This window comes from Xenopus tropicalis, chromosome 8 (genome assembly GCF_000004195.4).
Source record: "Xenopus tropicalis strain Nigerian chromosome 8, UCB_Xtro_10.0, whole genome shotgun sequence".
Lineage (NCBI taxonomy): Eukaryota > Metazoa > Chordata > Amphibia > Anura > Pipidae > Xenopus > Xenopus tropicalis.
The window spans coordinates 34,827,669-34,841,469 of record NC_030684.2 but is presented as its reverse complement, the minus strand read 5'-3'; the positions used below and the strand labels follow the sequence as shown (position 1 = coordinate 34,841,469).

Genomic DNA, 13,801 nt, shown 5'->3' with positions numbered 1-13,801 from the left:
CTGTAATAGAAAATACTTTGTATACAATATTAATAACCTGGACCACCTTTCATTGACAGCATTTAACATTTACTAGACAAAAATATATGCTAAGCAACAATATCCCTTTACTGCTGTATATACTTGTTATTTTTGGCTGCCACATTGATTGACAGGGTAAGTCTAAAGCCTGTGAGGGTGACAAAATAGACCGTGCTTATTATCCCCATAACCTGTGCAAGACTGTAATTACTTTATTGTCTACATAGAATTATGTTTTAAACTATATGAAAAGCACGGTTCTGTATGAAATAAAGATATAAGTATCGCCCAGCTGCTGCAGCAACACGTAGGCAAGGCGTGTCAGACATTCGCAGACAAAGCGCCACTGGCCCCGCCTCCCCTCCCCTTCGCTTTCTATTATACGCAGTGTGGGGCGCATACGGATACAGCCTGCCCCCCCCCCTGGCGCAGCCAATAGGATTACCCGTAGGGCGGGTCCCTCGGTGCTTGTTGTTGATGCTCGGCCCCGCGTGTATCAGAGGGCTCAGAGGTGCGGAGACATGGCGGCGGCTATTGCAGCGTGTAGCTTACTGCGTGGCTCTCTGAGGAGGGGGGCTGCTGCCGCCTACAGCACAGGGAGAGATGGCACCCCTCGTCCTGCCCCTGTTGCTTCAGCGGGACCAGCCGCCTCTCAGGTGCCCCCGGTCACACCCACACAGACTTCCCCCGGTAACCCCACAGCCCCCCATCTGCACCCCTCTGGTGCCCCGGCTCCTGGCCGCCGCTTCTCATCTTCTTCGACTGCCCCAAAGATTGATAACAAGAGCTTCCTATGGTCCCGATATGGGGAGATGAAGAAACTTGTGCAAGGTACTTATTATTCCCGAACCGTTACCTGACTTACATGGACATTTTATGTATTTGTGTGCGTTTATTACATTTGCACCAACATGCATCTAAGGGCACCCCTTAATGTGTATATGTGGGCTCGTATTGCCCAGTGCCCCAGGGTGATGTACCTGCAATGACTACTTACTGCCCCTCTGTGTAATGTACTTGCCCCATCACTTACTGCCCCTCTGTGTAATGTACTTGCCCCATCACTTACTGCCCCTCTGTGTAATGTACTTGCCCCATCACTTACTGCCCCTCTGTGTAATGTACCTGCCCCATCACTTACTGCCCCTCTGTGTAATGTACTTGCCCCATCACTTACTGCCCCTCTGTGTAATGTACCTGCCCCATCACTTACTGCCCCTCTGTGTAATGTACTTGCCCCATCACTTACTGCCCCTCTGTGTAATGTACTTGCCCCATCACTTACTGCCCCTCTGTGTAATGTACTTGCCCCATCACTTACTGCCCCTCTGTGTAATGTACTTGCCCCATCACTTACTGCCCCTCTGTGTAATGTACTTGCCCCATCACTTACTGCCCCTCTGTGTAATGTACTTGCCCCATCACTTACTGCCCCTCTGTGTAATGTATTTGCCCCATCACTTACTGCCCCTCTGTGTAATGTGCCTGAGCACTTACTGCCCCTCTGTGTAATGTGCCTGAGCACTTACTGCCCCTCTGTGTAATGTGCCTGAGCACTTACTGCCCCTCTGTGAAATGTGCCTGAGCACTTACCGCCCCTCTGTGTAATGTACTTGCCCCATCACTTACTGCCCCTCTGTGTAATGTACTTGCCCCATCACTTACTGCCCCTCTGTGTAATGTACTTGCCCCATCACTTACTGCCCCTCTGTGTAATGTACTTGCCCCATCACTTACTGCCCCTCTGTGTAATGTGCCTGAGCACTTACTGCCCCTCTGTGTAATGTGCCTGAGCACTTACTGCCCCTCTGTGTAATGTGGCTGAGCACTTACTGCCCCTCTGTGTAATGTACGTGCCTGAGTGTATAGCTATAGACCTACCACCCTCCACAGTAAATGCTTGGGAACCTTCTGTGTAATGTTCTGTAACTGGCTCAGACCAATATGAATAATTGCCATCCATTTTAAGCTGCAATGTACATGGCCGGGCAGTTAATGCCCACTGTGTCGGGCAATGGCTACTGCTGCTTTATCACTTATCCATATATGCATGCTGGCACTACTCACAAAACATGCCCTAGCCAGGTATAAGCCACAGCAGTTCTTTGGGGCCAGCCATATCTTTTGGACAGAGCAGGGGAGGAGCAAGTTTATCAGTCTGAAATATCCCAAAAAAGTAGTAGAAGTTAATTTTTAGGCTCTATGGTTACATGACCCTGTGTGTTTTGTCTGGACCTGTTCCTGTGCAATGACACATAAGCATGTTTTGTCTATAGGCATGCTTGTATTTCCCACTCTATAGACTCGCATACTCTGAAGTATTTACGCTTGCCATCTGGCCAGTATTTTCCTGATGGTAAAACTTATGCTTGGTGCTCTTGTTATTTATGAAAAGAAAAATAAAAAATATAGGAAGTTTAGTATTGTTTTCAGAAAATAAGGTAATTTTTTTTTACATCTAATTCTAATAAAAAAATTTTGGGACCTAGAAGTTGAGGTCTGTTGCAGTTTTACACCACTAAAAGAGCATTCAGTTTGGTAGTGTAGCCACTTTTGTAAATTTTGCAGTCTCTGCAACTGGTAGTTTAAGGACCAGACTTGATGAGAAATAGGGCCCAAACTATTGACTGTTTTACTGGGTCATTGTGCGGGCAGTGTCCTCCATCGTAAGTTTAGCGTGTTGATACATAGTGACATTTACTGCAAATCACTCACCAAACTGAGCATCCATGTGTGGATGTGTGATACAGTTTGTACATGGCAAACCTTCCTTGCCAGTTGATACAACTGATACAGTTGATTCAGTAAAGCCGACTGAGCTTAATAGTCCAGGAGCAAATGTGAATAATTTAAGAGCAGTCATTGGATGACCCTCCATGTAAATGTTAACATTTGTTCACACTTTTGTTCATACTTTCATGATGTATCTGAGACAGAATGTTTGGCAATGCAAATACATAAACAGTTGCCTCATTGTCATATCCTATTTCCTGTAATGTATGCAATTTGTCACACCTTTCTGACGAACAAGCACGTTCCTGCTGGCACCAGTTCTTCCCAGAGTTCTGTGAATCCTGCACATTTTGGGAAGAACTTTGTGTTTCTCTGGAAAGTACACCAGCTAATTTAATAGTGACAGTAATATGGGTTGCCTAAGATATTTTGTTGCATTTTACTTCAAGTTTGAGTATTATTTCTGCTGAATGGCCAGTCCAAAGCATATTATGGCTTCTATTTCATCCTTTGATATTGTAAACTTGTTTATATGTGAAGTGCCAAAGCCTTTTAATCTGTAAATTGTGCAACACTGTAACTGGCATGGTACTGCTGTCTCTCTCATTCCATGATAAGCCGTAGTCCCAAAACAAATTAGTGTTCTGTTTACCAGCTCCCACCCCCCATTTATGCCACCCACAGTTACAATTTCTCAGTGTGTATTAATCTAACGGGCAAGCAACACCCAATATCGGTGGGTATATCGCAGGTTCTTCGGTGCTCTGTGATTATGTCACGCGGGCACATTCAGTTTCTGCAGTGCCAAATCTGTCCAGCTAACTGAAGATTGAGGGAAAACTGTATATTTGCTTTGAAAGTTAAGCCTTAAAAACAACAGAATGGTGATAAGAATAATGCCATGATTTCCTTTTCAGTTGTACTGCAGCATATTATATTTCCCAACCTCCCCCCCCCCACCCCAGTGTAGAGCGCACTCAACAACCAAAACAACTCCCTGTGTTCCCTGAAAAATTAATGCAGGATAATATAAGAAGATTTCAGCACTCACAGCACAGGATTTTTATTTTTTATAAAGGTTTAAGTTCAAGTTTCGGTCTATAATGGGATCTTTTCCAAGGTGACCGCAAATAAAACTTTTTGCTTTTTTAAAAAATCCTGTGAGTGCTTGAATTGTCTTGTATTGTATGTGTGTGTTTATAAATATTTTTTTTTTTATTTCTTGGGCAAAGCAGGACAAACAGGAAAATTAAAACATTTGGGAGATAATTAGAGCACAAAGAATCCCCTGTATAGTGGGCAGAAGGAAGGGGGAGGGGATTGTATAGTGGTACTACTGGTATTTAATTATTTACCTTGCAAGGACCAAACATGGAGTAGCTTCAAACTAGGTATACCCTGTTTAGATCAAGAAATTACAAATTTGTTTTTTATTTTTTTTGTGATTACTGTATTAGGCAAAAATGTTCAGCACAAGCCTTATTCATTGAGCTTACAATAAACAAAGGGGTATACTACCCATTTAATAAATGGATGTTGGCTTTGTAAAACTGTTTCAAAGTTATATGCCGGTTTGAATCAGGGCAATGTCCTGAATAATGTAGGCTCTAGATGAATCTAAACAAATTGCTGTCAACATTGCCTGCATTCTGTGTGAGACGCCTGAAATGGCTATGTGGAAAGCAGCTAAAGCCATTCCCTGCCAGGAAAGTGTGAGTCAAACAGTCTAGTCTTTTATTTTGTTTGAAACAGTACTATAAGCACATAAAGGGGAATATTTTGTGTGTAATATAGACAATACTGAGATTTGCCTCTGCTAAAACACAGGTAGAGACAGTTATCAGTAAATGATCAACATTGTCTATTTTAGTAGCTGTGACAAATAGCTGCTACTAGTAAAGGTCCCCATACACGGGCCGACTATAGCTGCCGATATCGGTCCCTTGGACCGATTCGGCAGCTAATCGGCCCGTGTATGGGGAGAGCAGAGCGGCCTGGCCGACCGATATCTGGCCTGAAGTTGGCCAGATCTCGATCGGCCAGGTTAGAAAATCTGGTCGGATCGGGGACCGCATCGGCTCGTTGATGCGGTCCCCGATCCGACTGCCCCATTGCCGCCCACATAATCCGATCAGATTATTTTTTTTTTTACCTAAATGCTCCCCGATATCGCCCACCCGTAGGCGGATCTGCTCGTGTATGGCCACCTTAACTCCATGTGTCTTCACCCTTACTGTGGCACTGGCGTGGTGATGTCTGATGTATTTCAATACTGTTTTACACATAAATGAGCCTTTTGCCTTCAAACAAAGAAGGATCCTTCCCCCCCCCCCCCTTACCTTATTAGAGAGCTCTGCAAGTGTTTGCTGAACTGGGTAGCACAGCTCTGAGTGTCTGGTTGGATTACATGGCTTATATTATGTGCTTGCTATATTGGAAATTAGGGGATCATAGGAACAGTGGGCCTAAGCAGTTTTTATTAACCTCACGTGAACAGTGGCACATATAGGAACAGAAATTTATAATTATTAATTCATTCACTTTCTTCCACTGTCGAGCAATCTGGGACATGATGTCTAAAAAATAGACATGGCTTTAATGAGGAGTTGTTTAAGCTCCTGACATATTTTTGACTGAATTCCCCCCTCCCCTATATGAAATTTAAAGAGGCACATGATTCCTTTTGAGTGTGCTTGCCACATAATCCTCTACATTGACATGCTCTAACAGGGCCTGGCAGGGATGCTCTAGCTATGCTTTAGGCAGCACGTAGAGGTGCGGGGACAGATAGCTGCCTGCTAGCCAATCACTAGAGGCATGCAAAGCTGCCTTCCAAATTCATGAGGGTATTTAGCAGGTCAATACATGAGCCCAAAAGCCCTTTTTAACTTCTGGCAACTGTATCCACACTGAAAATGCTGAAATAATCTTATTCAAATCGCATACCATGCAGCAAGCATTTGTTTTATAATTACACTTTGCTGATCATTTACTGATAATTGTCCCTACATGTGTTTTAGCGGAGTCCATCCGTAGGATTCTCTGTCAAGGTATTTTCTGGAACTTAGTAGCTGCTACTTAGTAGCTTCATGTGTCTTTGAAAATGAAGACTGGTTGCACATTGTCTCAGAATATTACTCTCTACAATATACTAAAAGTTAACTCAAAGGTGAACCATCACTTTAAGGTTACAAAGTTACACTTGTAATCTCATTTATGGGTATTGCTGCTTGCATGGCTACATTGATAACTGTTTCCCTGCATTAAGTTTATTTCCATATCTGTAGACACGAGACAGCCATCTCAAATATTTAATGTTCCTGCTGGCAGCTCTGAGAGGAACAGTGAACTTTTTGTGCTTGAATTCTAAAGAGAATATTCACCTTTGAATTAACATTTACAGAGTTTTACTGATGGAAGTAGTTTAAAGCAGTGTAACTTTTTAAATTTTTTTTTTCCCTTAATTTGTCTTTCCATTTTTTTTCTCTAATCTGAATCTTAAAATACTTTCTGATTGTTGGGCGGTAATCTGAGCAACATCCAAAGGATTTTTAGGGCCGTGGCAGGCGGCGACTAATCTCCCTGAAATGCCATCCCACCGGCTAGAATGTAAATCATTGGTGGAATGGCATACGCGGCGTCGAAATCGCCAAATCGCCACGCCACGTATGCCATCCCACCGGCATTTCGGGGAGATTAGTTGCCGCCTGCCACACAGCGACTAATCTCCGTATCTGTCACGGCCCTTATGGCCCCCAGCCTGCTCATAGGCTTATTAGATTTAACTGGATAAAATCAACATCATTGTTTTTTTTAATATGAGAAATAATTGGCCCACTACATTTAATAAGTTGCACAGCACTGACATAGAGAAAGGAAGCAAACCTGTTCTGAAGTCTCTCCAAAAAAATAAAAATCTCTTTCTGATAGCAATTTCAGCAATTTGAGTCACTGGATTAACTTTGTACCAAGAGCTATTTTCAATAACCATGTATTTTTTCACTTGCTAAAAAGCCAACCAACCCCTTCTTAAAACTATCTAATGTATCTGCCAGTACAACCGATTCATGTAGAGAATTTACCATCTTCAGAGCTTTTATTGTATAAAAAAAAAAAAAAAAAACCCCTTTCAGTATATTAAGATGTCTTTTTTTTCTAAATGGATCAATCCATAGGTACCATACCAGATAAAAGCGTGTCTGAGAAAATCAGAAATAAAGGCATGGCTAAGGGTGAAGACATGTAGAGCTTACTAGTAGCTGCTACTTTTTCAAACTCCAGAAAATACCCTGCCATAAACAATACTGAGAATTGCCTCTGCTAAAACACACATTAGAGAAAATTATCCGCGTTATGTTTTAGTAGCTGCTACTAGTAACTCTGTGTGTCTAACTGAACTAAGCTCACGGAGTACCCAAGGGTGTATTCCATATAGCCCTACATCAAATTTTAGTAAATCTTTTTGTACTGTTTCCCGAGTCCCTATCGGGTGAGTTATGAAACTTAACTCCTCGATTGTATATACTGAAGAAAAGAACTGATTCAGCAGTTTTGCCTTTTCTGTATACTTCATAACCACATTATTTCATTAATTTAATGGACCCATGTTCTCATCTTTCTACTATCGATTTACTTAAACTTTTGGGGATTATTTTTAGCCTCTGTCACAAAAACAGCAAACAAGAAGGCAAAGATAGAAAATGAGGAACTCTGTCTTCTTGTTTGCTGTTTTACTCCATTAGTTAGTGTTTATATTCATTAAACTCTTGTCCTCTCCGTCTGTTTTCTAAAATGAGCCACACAGGGTGATATCCTGTCCTGTTCTAAGTCCGTTATTGAAGCCACTGCTAGGTAGATAGGTTGGTAGAGTTGCTTAACTGAAAATGTTAAGCATTCTTTTAAAAGTAATTTCTCTAATTGTTATTGTTATGAAAGTAAATGTTAAGGCTGCTGAAAAGTGACAGCTGGATGTGACTTTTATCTGTAAAGGGGGTAGCAGTTTCTTATCGGGCAGTAACACACAGGGTTCCTGGGCTGCCTTGACGTGGCAGCCATTCAGTGACGTAGATGGGCCTGTATCTCCTGTCAGTATCTGAGTTTACATTTGTCTCCAAAACAGTACTTCATGCTTGTTTCTGGTAGATTTGAGGAAAGTTTTGAGTGATGATGTCATTGTTTCTACCTCACATATCTGACAATTCAGCCCAGAACGTCAGTGGGGGAAACGAACGGCCATGGCCACCTTAAGGCTAATGCCACACGAGGCAAGTGTAAAAGCGCTTGCTGAAAATTCCGCCCTACGCCTCCTACATGTGCCTGCACCAGAATGAATGAGATACGCTGGGGTGCAGGCACATGTAGCCGATATACTCATGAAAATGTGAGACTTTGCATTATATTGCGTTTTCATGCGTATATCGGCTACATGTGCCTGCACCCCAGCGTATCTCATTATTCGGGTGCAGATACATGTAGGAGGAGTAGGGTGGAATTTTCAACAAGCCCTTTTACGCTTGCCGAAAATATCCGCCCTACGCCTCGTGTGGCATTAGCTTTAGACTTTCCCAGAGCAAAAAACTTTGCTGCTTTTAGCGTTCATGGGAGTACACACAAGCTGTGTGGCATGGTGATTGGTGGCTGCAGGCACTTGGTTCCTGTGTTCAATGCCAGGGCAATATCTGTATTATGTATTTTCTCTGAATGGGTTTCCCCTGAATCCTCCTGTTTACAATTTGAAGGTAGTGGGAATAACTTTGTACATGACCAGCAGGCTGTTGACAAGCCACTCCATTCATTTAGATGAGGAAACGTGTGCAGCAATGTGCCATATGCCTTTTAAATGCTGTGAACATTAAAATCACATGGGTCCACAACTATTGGTTTTTTGCAGAGACAGGGAATACTGTCATGTATTCTATTTATGCTCTAGCAGCAGTGAAACTGTAAAACTTAAAAGCTATCATTAGTCACCAAGCAAACTGCTTTCACTAAGCTAAACACGTCTTCTGAATAAGTGTTAGGTCGTGCTAGTGGAGGAATGTTACTAAAGGTGGCCATACATGGGCCGATTCTAACTGCCGATATTGGCAGCTTATCGGCCCATGTATGGGCACTAACGACATGCCTGCTCGACCGACATCTGACCTGAAATTGGCCAGATCTCGATAGGGCAGGTTTAAAATTTAGTCAGATCGGGGGACCTCATTGGCTCATTGATTCGGTCCCCGAACGGATGCTTATATCTGTCATACTAATTTGATCGCAGGTCCATATGACCGAATGAGCCTGATATCGCCCACCCGTAGGCGGCTCTAAGCGTGTATAGCCACCTTTAGAATGACATTCTGCCAGCCAATGTTACGGTTGAACTGCACAAATAATGATGGGTGTGTCAGTATCCATTTTTGGATAAAACTAAGATTGTTTTCAGTGGTTTTAGAGTTCCATTGAAACTGTTGTATTTGTTGCTATTCTCTTCACTGTTAGTTCTGAGGATTAAAACAATGTAGCAGAAACCATCTAATTAATAGACTTGTGAAGATGCAAGGGATTGTTGGAATGTAAGTTTATTCTGTAAAAGATCTAGTTTCTGATAAATGGTTTCAGTACTACCAAGCAGCAGTTCATAGTGGGATAGATACTGCCTCAATTCAATTTAAGTAATGTTTAATTGCAGAATCTGAAATATACTTTTTACGCTAAAATTGTGTGGACCCCCAATACTGTTTATGTAGCCTTGGCTTTAATCTGCCCTCTTATTTCAGTTCAGTAATATTAGGTTGACATGCCTGCCTTACTAACTCAGGATTATATATATATATATATATATATATATATATATATATATATATATATAGCGAACCCAGGGTGGCACTCTGCTTCAGCTCTTAGCTCGGCTGCAAGGTAAATGACTTAAATATCCAAAAAAGACCAGCAACACCGAGTTATGTTCCAAAAACAATCAATTGTGTATTAAAAACGCATGAACAGCCAACGTTACGTTTCGGTCCCCATCGGGACCTTTCTCAAGGCAGAAAAGGTCCCGATGGGGACCGAAACGTAACGTTGGCTGTTCATGCGTTTTTAATACACAATTGATTGTTTTTGGAACATAACTCGGTGTTGCTGGTCTTTTTTGGATATATATATATATATATATATATATATAACAAAAGCTGGAAACCACTGGCACTCACGTAAACAGGTTAAAGTTGCCTGGGTGCAGTCATCAAAGCAGGAAACAAGATTCAAGTAGAAAGAAGCCGCTCTCACAGGTCTTAAGTACAAAAAATAAAGTCTTTTTTATTGTATGGTGAACTGACGTTTCGGCTGAACACCTCAGCCTTTCTCAAAGTATACATATACATATGTATGTATGTATATATATATATATATATATATATATATATATATATATAATATTATATATACATACATACACACACACACACACGCTGAAACAGTGGAGCTGCTGGATGTTCCCAAGGCCACCTACTGACTTTCTCTCTTACACATGGCAGTGGTTAGTCCCACTCAGTTGCCTCCCTTCCCCCAATCACTGAGCGACTGGGAAAGTAGTGTTAAATCTAAAGGAGGAGCAGAGCTGTGTCCCTGGGAAGTTGAAAGGAAATTCCTGGTCAGAATTTCAAAAGGATTTCCAAAATACTTATTTGGGGGAAGGTTAATTATTTTTTTGTTTGTGCGTATAATGTGATATACAGGTATCGGACCACTTATCTGGAAACTCATTATCCAGAAAGTTCTGAATTACGGAAAGGCCATCTCCCACAGACTCCATTGTAAGCAAATAATTCACATTTTTAGGAATGATTTCATTTTTCTCTCTAATAAAAAAAACTTGTACCTGATCCCAACCATATCCCAAGATATAATTAATCCTTATTGGAGCCAAAACAGTCCTCTTGGGTTTAATTACTGTTTAAATAATTTTATTAGCGGACTTAAGGTAGGAGATTCGAATTACAGAAATACCCATTATCCGGCATTTCCATGTCCATGTCCCGAGCATTCTGGATAATGGGTCCCATACCTGTACTTTTATTTTCCTAGTGGATTCAGTTTTCTTTGTGTTAAAACTTAATGGATGTTTCCAGTGGCCTAAAAATATCGGTATGTGAAGCAGGCCCACATTACATTGCACACAGATGCATGAAACAGTCTTGTCTGGGTAACTGAAAGGTCATTCAAAATTTACCCAATGTGTGTACATTGTCATTCATGTCTTATTTTAGACACTGTTATTATATATTTTTGTGTATGTTGATACATAATGTTGAGTTGCATTGGGGAAAATTATTGTGATGGTACACTGAGAGGTTTAGTGAGGAGCAGTTCAGGAATTGTTCTTTATATTTAATGCATATTTTTTGTGCTGTCCCATTTCAGACCTCTTGCCTCCTGGGGTGTGTAACCTCCTGAACTCATCCACTATCTACGCCAACAATGAAGTCTGCCTTGGAGACATAGAAATCTATGGGTTTGACTACGATTATACTCTTGCACTATATTCCAGCGCTTTGCACTCCATGATATTTAACACTGCCAGAGACATTCTAATTGAACAGTACAAGGTAAATTGATAACCAGAAAGCTTGGGGCTGTTGGTGACAAACATATAAGAGTGTGTGTGGGGGTGGGAGTGACGCCTGCAGGGTTTTTTTTGTGGGGCGGGGGGGGGGGGGGTGCAACAGTACAGATCGGCTATCAGAAGTAGCTTGTGTTATTTGCATACAGAAAGTTTCACTTTAAAATCTATGTGGGATACCTCCAGTCTAGTCCCAAGGGCAGAATGTGCAACCCTTTGTTCTATCCATCAACAGCAAGAGGTTTCACATTCCCTGCAGGGGTTTGGAGTAGGGAGGTTAAGATGAACAACAGGGAGGTCGAGTTGTGTTTTAAAAGTGAGGAAAGGATTTTCCTACCCACTGCTACTAGTTTTTTTTTTGTTTTCTAGGGAAATTCTGTTTTTTGTTTTTTTAATAAGATCATAATGGAGAAGTCATCTTCAGTTGTAGATGTGACATATGCTAGGGAACAGTTATGTTGGTGTGAAAGTATGTACCCTTGTGGTATTGAGTATCTTCTGCAAAAAAGTTGCTTTATTTCCAATAAGCAACAATATATTCCCTGTTTTTAAAATGTTTCTCTTACAGTGTATTGTGTGAATGACCTCAAAAGCATTAATACTGAAATAAATACCCTTATGAGTAGAGTTTATTCTTTAGATTTATGTATGTAATTGTTGTTCCCAGCAAAGTAAAAAATAATTGCTTATTGTGTACAGAAATCTTGTTCTTTTATATTTTATAAATAGCTATATTGCTGTTTTAGGCAAATATCACACTGGGCAATGTAATGACAAGGAAACCCTAAGCAAGACAGCTGAACATAATAGTTTGCATTTTAAGGGTGAAGACAGACGGGGCAAATGGTAATCAGTCATTTAGTCAATTGGGTTAGGTTAGAAAATTTCTGTTGGATAAGGATAATATCTGTGTATATATGTATTGCCTGACAATGAGTGACCTACTACAATGTATTTCCTGGAAATAACTTTCGTACATTTGTTGGTTGGCAATTTAGTAATTGCCAAAAAATATTCAGATTATTTTTTAGGACTTCAATTCTACAGTTTCAATCTGAATGTGTTTTCAGTTTTAGATCATTGCATTAAAACGTATGATCAATATCTAAAAGTTCATCATAAGGCTGCTAAACGTATATGGCAAGCTTAAGCCTAGAGGGAAAGAGAGGGAGGAGTTCACTATGAAAGGAAGTTAAACCTTTCCCCATTAACACTGTTTAATTACCCAGAAATACATTTGTGTACGCACGCATGTGTGAATGTATATACACTATATGGCCAATATGATGTTTGTCTTCTCTTTGTTCCTTTAACAGCCTTTATATCTACTTGGAAAGACTTTCAACTAGATATTGTTGCTGGGATTTTCCTCTATTTATCCACAAGAGCATTAGTGAGGTTGGATGCTAATGTTGGGTGTCAGGCCTGGCTCACAGTAGGGGTTATCATTTGGGTTTAGGGCAGGGTTCTGTGCAATACAGTCAGGTTTTTACTCCCATCTTAGCAAATCCATTCTGTGCAGGAAGTGACTATTGTGCTGAAACAGCAAATAGCCTTCCCCAAAGAAAGAATCACTAAATTGTCAAGAATGTACCCTGTAAGGTTGAGGGGAAACAGCCTTGGACCATTATTTCTTTGCCACCTACAATTAGAGGCAGGTGTGTTCTGCCAAACCCAGATTTGTATGTCAGCGGCCAGATGGAGAGGTGCTATTCAGCACTCCAGAGGAGATGTTTTTACTACTTAATGCTGCAATGGTGCCAACCTTTACACCAATTCACCTGATGCTTGTCAGTGGGCATAGCTATGTTAGACAGTTGCTCACCCATAAAAATCCAAATTATAGCATACAGATTACAGTAATACAGAATCGGCAATATTTCTGACTGATTTGCTTTTTCTGTTTAATAATTAGACTGTACCTTTTACTTAATTATGGCAGATTCATTTCATTTGCAAGCAACAACAGCAATCTTATTTTAGGATGTCATGTTCTTAAAAGGCCGTATTATTGTTCTCATGCTTAGCTGTGCATACACAGATTTTGTCATACAAAGAAGGGGCTTTGAGTGAATTTTTTCCAGCCTGTCCAGTTGCAGAAAGACATATCTGTGGCACAATAATATCTGTTCAATGTATTTGCTTGCGCCATAGGAAAAAATATTAATACAAAACCTTATAAGTCAACATTATCTGCATGTAAATGGCTGTTTTTAGACCTGATTTCAGTTCTCTGTTCAGCAAAATTGCATAAAGACCTGTTTTTATTTTGTTCCTTAGTATCCCGATGCAATCCGCAAATATGAATACCTGCCTAACTTTGCAGTGAGAGGCCTGCATTACGATATTAACAAGGTAACAAATACAAGTTTCAGAGTGAATATTAATGTAGCATGTAAAACTCCATGTTAGACAACAGTTTTGTATAAGGCAATGGTTATA

At 40.8% G+C, this 13,801-nt stretch overlaps 1 protein-coding gene across 1 annotated transcript in view; it reads left to right on the top strand.

Annotated features, from left to right (window-relative positions):
* The first annotated feature begins 527 nt into the window (after positions 1-527).
* The window catches only part of nt5dc2 (5'-nucleotidase domain containing 2), a 35,429-nt gene continuing 22,155 nt past the window's right edge, over positions 528-13,801 (top strand). Inside the window, 3 exon segments of the mRNA NM_001102918.1 lie at positions 528-852; positions 11,161-11,345; positions 13,640-13,714. Coding sequence (NP_001096388.1) covers positions 543-852; positions 11,161-11,345; positions 13,640-13,714 — 570 coding nt within the window. The 5' untranslated portion in view covers positions 528-542.